Below are 6,000 nucleotides of genomic sequence, written 5' to 3' on the forward strand. Positions count from 1 at the left end.
GCATTGCTTAGTAGTGCGGGCAGAGCATTGCATAGTAGTGCGGGCAGAGCATTGCTTAGTAGTGCGGGCAGAGCATTGCTTAGTAGTGCGGGCAGAGCATTGCATAGTAGTGCGGGCAGAGCATTGCATAGTAGTGCGGGCAGAGCATTGCATAGTAGTGTGGGCAGAGCATTGCATAGTAGTGCGGGCAGAGCATTGCATAGTAGTGCGGGCAGAGCAATGCATAGTAGTGTGGGCAGAGCATTAATCCAGTGGCAAAAACAGACTAAAGAGGGCCCCTGTGCAAGAACAGTATATGGGCCCCTCTTTGTGTCTTTGACAATACCTGCTTGCGGATTTGAAGGTTAACGTGGAACCCTTACTTATTTTGCCCGTTTTGGCACCAATGATATGTGCGCCCCTGCATTAGCCTCTGTCAGAGTATCACACAGTAGTGCAGGCAGAGCATAGCATAGCCCCCAGTCATAGCGCCGACTAGTAATGCAGGCACAGCATAGCCCTCAGTGAGCGCATCGCCTAGTAGTGCAGGCAGAGCATAGCCCTCAGTCATAGCATCGACTAGTAGTGCCAGGCAGAGCATCGCCTAGTAGTGCAGGCAGAGCATAGCCCTTAATCATAGCGTTGACTAGTAGTGCAGACAGAGCATAGTCCTCAGTTATTGCTTGCACTACTAATCGATGCTGAGCATAGCCGTCAGTGAGAACATCGCGTAGCAGTGAAGAGAGCATAGCCCTCAGTCATTGTTTGCACTACTAGTCGATGCTGAGCATAGCCCTCAGTGAGCGCAACGCCTTGTAGTGCAGGTAGAGCACAGCCCTCAGTCATAGCGCCAACTAGTATTGCAGACAGAGCATCGCCCTCAGTCATTGCTTTCACTACTAGTCGATGCTGAGCATAGCCGTCAGTGAAAACTTTGCGTAGCAGTGAAGATAAAGTCTAGCCCTGAGTCACTGCTTGCACTACTAGTTGACGCTGAGCATAGCCATCAGTGAGAACATCTCATAGCAGTGAAGACAGAGCATAGCCCTTAGTCATAGCGTCGACGAGTAGTGCAGGCAGAACATATTCCTTAGTCATAGCGTCAACTAGTAATGCCGGCAGAGCTTAGCTCTCAATCATAGTGTCGACTAGTAGGACAGGTAGAGCATAGCCCTCAGTGAGAGCATCGCTTAGTAGTGCAGGCAAAGCATAGCCCTCAGTCAGAGCATTGCCTAGCAGTGCAGGCAGAGCATAGCCCTCAGTCATTGTTTGCACTACTAGTTGATGCTGAGCATAGCCCTCAGTGAGCGCATTGCCTAGTAGTTCATTCAGGCAGAGCATCGCCTAGTAGTGCAGGTAGAGCTTCACGCAGTAGTAGTGCAGGCAGAGCATCTCCTAGTAGTGCAGGCAGAGCATTTCCTAGTAGTGCAGGCAGAGCATCCCCTAGTAGTGCAGGCAGAGCATCCCTTAGTAGTGCAGACAGAGCATCGCCTAGTAGTACAGGCAGAGCATAGCCTAGTAGTGTAGGCAGGGCATAGTCCTCAGGCAGAGCATCCCCTAGTAGTGCAGGCACAGCATCCCCTAGTAGTACAGGCAGAGCATCGCCTAGTAGTGCAGGCAAAGCATCGCCTAGTAGTGCAGGCAAAGCATTGCCTAGGAGTGCAGGCAGAGCATCCCCTAGTAGTGCAGGTAGAGCATCCCCTAGTAGTGCAGGCAGAGCATCCCCTAGTAGTGCAGGTAGAGCATCCCCTAGTAGTGCAGGCAGAGCATCCCCTAGTAGTGCAGGTAGAGCATCCCCTAGTAGTGCAGGCAGGGCATAGCCCTCAGGCAGAGCATCCCCTAGTAGTGCAGGCAGAGCATCCCCTAGTAGTGCAGGCAGAGCATCCCCTAGTAGTGCAGGCAGAGCATCCCCTAGTAGTGCAGGCAGAGCATCCCCTAGTGGTGCAGGCAGAACATCCCCTAGTAGTACAGGCAGGGCATAGCCCTCAGGCAGAGCATCCCCTAGTAGTGCAGGCAGGGCATAGCCCTCAGGCAGAGCACCCCCTAGTAGTGCAGGCAGAGCATCCCCTAGTAGTGCAGGCAGGGCATAGCCCTCAGGCAGAGCAGAGCATCCCCTAGTAGTGCAGGCAGAGCATCCCCTAGTGGTGCAGGCAGAACATCCCCTAGTAGTACAGGCAGGGCATAGCCCTCAGGCAGAGCATCCCCTAGTAGTGCAGGCAGGGCATAGCCCTCAGGCAGAGCACCCCCTAGTAGTGCAGGCAGAGCATCCCCTAGTAGTGCAGGCAGGGCATAGCCCTCAGGCAGAGCATCCCCTAGTAGTGCAGGCAGAGCATCCCCTAGTGGTGCAGGCAGAACATCCCCTAGTAGTACAGGCAGGGCATAGCCCTCAGGCAGAGCACCCCCTAGTAGTGCAGGCAGAGCATCCCCTAGTAGTGCAGGCAGGGCATAGCCCTCAGGCAGAGCATCCCCTAGTAGTGCAGGCAGAGCATCCCCTAGTAGTGCAGGCAGAGCATCCCCTAGTAGTGCAGGCAGAGCATCCCCTAGTAGTGCAGGCTGGGCATAGCCCTCAGGCAGAGCATCCCCTAGTAGTGCAGGCAGAGCATCCCCTAGTAGTGCAGGCTGGGCATAGCCCTCAGGCAGAGCATCCCCTAGTAGTGCAGGCAGGGCATAGCCCTCAGGCAGAGCACCCCCTAGTAGTGCAGGCAGAGCATCCCCTAGTAGTGCAGGCAGGGCATAGCCCTCAGGCAGAGCATCCCCTAGTAGTGCAGGCAGAGCATCCCCTAGTGGTGCAGGCAGAACATCCCCTAGTAGTACAGGCAGGGCATAGCCCTCAGGCAGAGCACCCCCTAGTAGTGCAGGCAGAGCATCCCCTAGTAGTGCAGGCAGGGCATAGCCCTCAGGCAGAGCATCCCCTAGTAGTGCAGGCAGAGCATCCCCTAGTAGTGCAGGCAGAGCATCCCCTAGTAGTGCAGGCAGAGCATCCCCTAGTAGTGCAGGCTGGGCATAGCCCTCAGGCAGAGCATCCCCTAGTAGTGCAGGCAGAGCATCCCCTAGTAGTGCAGGCTGGGCATAGCCCTCAGGCAGAGCATCCCCTAGTAGTGCAGGCTGGGCATAGCCCTCAGGCAGAGCATCCCCTAGTAGTGCAGGCAGGGCATAGCCCTCAGGCAGAGCATCCCCTAGTAGTGCAGGCAGGGCATAGCCCTCAGGCAGAGCATCCCCTAGTAGTGCAGGCAGGGCATAGCCCTCAGGCAGAGCATCCCCTAGTAGTGCAGGCAGGGCATAGCCCTCAGGCAGAGCATCCCCTAGTAGTGCAGGCAGGGCATAGCCCTCAGGCAGAGCATCCCCTAGTAGTGCAGGCAGAGCACAGCAGAGGAGAGCTTTGCGTGCACTGCAGTGGGAGGCTGTTGTCCGTTCTGCTCATCAGGTGTATCATCATCACACAGAACAGACAGGCACAGACCCGGCAGCACTGCTCCATGTCTCCACAGAACACACACATCGCCCCCTCCTCTCACCGGTCCCGCTGCTCCGGCTCCCGATACAGCCCATAGTCATCCTCAGCAGTCCGGGCACATCCCGACAGTGCACAGGACCCGGGCACACGCGTTTCTGGGTGACTGAGGAGCCCGGCTGTGCTGAAGAACCGCTCCCCAGTGTAAGGACGAGGGGCCGTCGCTGAGAACGGGGAGACTGCCGCGTCCCTGCTCCCGTTATGTTCCCCGGAGCTGCAGCTGCTGATGAGCGGAGACCGTGACGTCACTGCCCCTCCACGACTACAGCATCCACAGCAACACCCTGTGCCGCCTTATTGTAGGGGCGGGAGAGAGGGGGCCGGGGACAGATTGGGGGAATGAGGAGAAGCAATGGCTGGTCACACACCGGGGAGCTGGTCACACACCGGGGAGCTGCCCACACGGAAGAAATGGCGGTGCTGGAGGAGAGAGTGCTGACCTGTCCCTTGGGAAGTGCTCCCTGATAATAGGGGATGAGGGGAGCCTCTCAGCCTGGCTGATAATTATGGGGCCAATTACATGGGCGCTGGTCTGTCAGGAAATACGATAAAGCCCCCTAGCTACACCTAGTGGCTCAGGGCAGCCCACCACCTGATTTACCTAGTAGAGACCCCCAGATTCTTGTGTGCATTGGGTGGGGTGCATTATTGCAAACTTAGTAAACAGCCCTGTCTACAGCTCTTGTGCATACCAATGTGTCTCCATGGTAACAGACAAACCAAATGCTGCCTCAGTCTATGTTACCTTGTGTTCCTCCCTGTGAACAGTGGCTGGCTGCATTTGGAGAATGAGACAGGAATAATAAAGCCACACTATTCCTAACCATTTTGGTTCCCGTCACCTCTCCTGACTGGTTTAGCAAATGCTTGTATTATCCATGCAATAGCAGCTCTGAAGCACCACACCTAAGTGGTAACACCCAGATAATATAGATATCAATGTATTCCTTTCCTTACAGGGGAATGGCGGCAGGGGCATAAATAGGAGAGCCAGAGCCCCCCACATGCATACACCCCCGTCCGTCCATGGGACGTCCTAGCCCGCCGCTGACATATTTCAGATTGTAAGGCATATCCCAGGTTTACATATGAGAAAATAGTTTAAACCTGTTTTCTGCTAATTAGAACTTCCCCGGTGGTGTAAATAAGTGGCGGGGTTAATATCATTATTGTCCTACTCTAAATTAGAATAAGGAGGTAATTCTTGGATGTGTCACGAATAAAGTACATTCAATAGATCTTGGAATAATAATAGCTTCCACAATTGGATGTGTTAAATACAAATGTCCCTATGCTGAGATAATCTTATAAATGTGCCCCTGCTGTGTGATGGCTGTGTCTGACCGTGCAGGAACATGGTCTGATCTTGCCACATCTCCTGGGCAGGTGAGGACACAAAAGAGTATACTGACATGGCAGCACAGGATCACAGCTGACTTTCTGTGAAGTTAAACATTTCCCTGCTGGTGCGTTCCCATCAGTTAGCTAAAGAAATAAAAAGTGAAACTTGGGTGAGTGTTTCCCATGACACAATACGGGGTACACTGCAAGGGAATGGTGTGTATGGGCATCATCCAAAAAGGAAGCCAATCCTAAAGCCTATACACAAAAAAGCCCATCTACAATTTGCCAAGTCCCAAGCTAAAAAAAAATGTGAAGACTACTGGAACTCTAGAGTGAGGAAACCAAGATAAATGTTTTTGGAACTGATGGCTTCAAAACTGTATGGTGTGAGAAAGCTGAGGCATGCAAGGAAAAATACTTGGTGCCTACAGTGAGACATGGTGGTGGCAGTGTCCTTATGTTGGGCTGAATTAGTGCTGCTGGTGTTGGGAAGCTACATTTCATTGATGGTATCATGAAGTCACAGATGTACCGTTCTTGATTGAAAGAGAAGATGCTGCTATCACTCCGTGCCCTTGGCAGATGTGCACTTTTCCAATATGACAATGATCCAAAACATCTAAGGCCACTGTTGCATTTCTGAAGAACAGGGTGAAAGTGATTCAGTGGCCAATAGTGATGCGCAGTCCGGCTCTTTTTCGTGATCCGGCTCTCATGGCTCCGCTCACCAAAAAGAGCCGGCTCTTTCGGCTCACGAACCGGCTCTTTTTGGATCCTAAATGGATCCCTATTGAATATCTATTCAGGTGTGCGAAACTCCGCCCACCTACCGCAGAAACACCGCCCACTTCTTTAGAGCTAATTAATTTGAAGAGTGGGCGGGGTGTGCTCAGGTGGGCGGAGTTACACATGCCGAAGCCCGGGATTTTACGCCCAGTGAGAGCCATTCAGGAATTTTAGTGGCTCTCACTGGTGTGCCGGCTCCCATCGTTCACAGCAGGGAGCCGGCTCTTTGTGTCGGCTTGTTCGCGAACGACACATCACTAGTGGCCAAATAAGTCTCCGGATCTGAACCCAATCGAACACCTATGGGGAATTCTCAAGAGACAAGTTTAGCTTCAATATCCATCCACCACCCAAGTCTTTAAAAGAGGTCATTCTTGAAG

At 53.3% G+C, this 6,000-nt stretch overlaps 1 protein-coding gene across 1 annotated transcript in view; it reads right to left on the reverse strand.

The window, feature by feature from the left end:
• The window catches only part of FAM131A (family with sequence similarity 131 member A), an 83,848-nt gene extending 80,084 nt beyond the window's left edge, over positions 1-3,764 (reverse strand). The window contains exon 1 of the mRNA XM_077290109.1: positions 3,495-3,764. Within this exon, the coding sequence (XP_077146224.1) occupies positions 3,495-3,534 (40 nt within the window). The 5' untranslated portion in view covers positions 3,535-3,764. The remainder of the gene's footprint in view (positions 1-3,494) is intronic.
• Between the last annotated feature and the right edge of the window lie 2,236 nt (positions 3,765-6,000).

Source organism: Ranitomeya variabilis, chromosome 2 (genome assembly GCF_051348905.1).
Source record: "Ranitomeya variabilis isolate aRanVar5 chromosome 2, aRanVar5.hap1, whole genome shotgun sequence".
Classification (NCBI taxonomy): Eukaryota; Metazoa; Chordata; class Amphibia; order Anura; family Dendrobatidae; genus Ranitomeya; species Ranitomeya variabilis.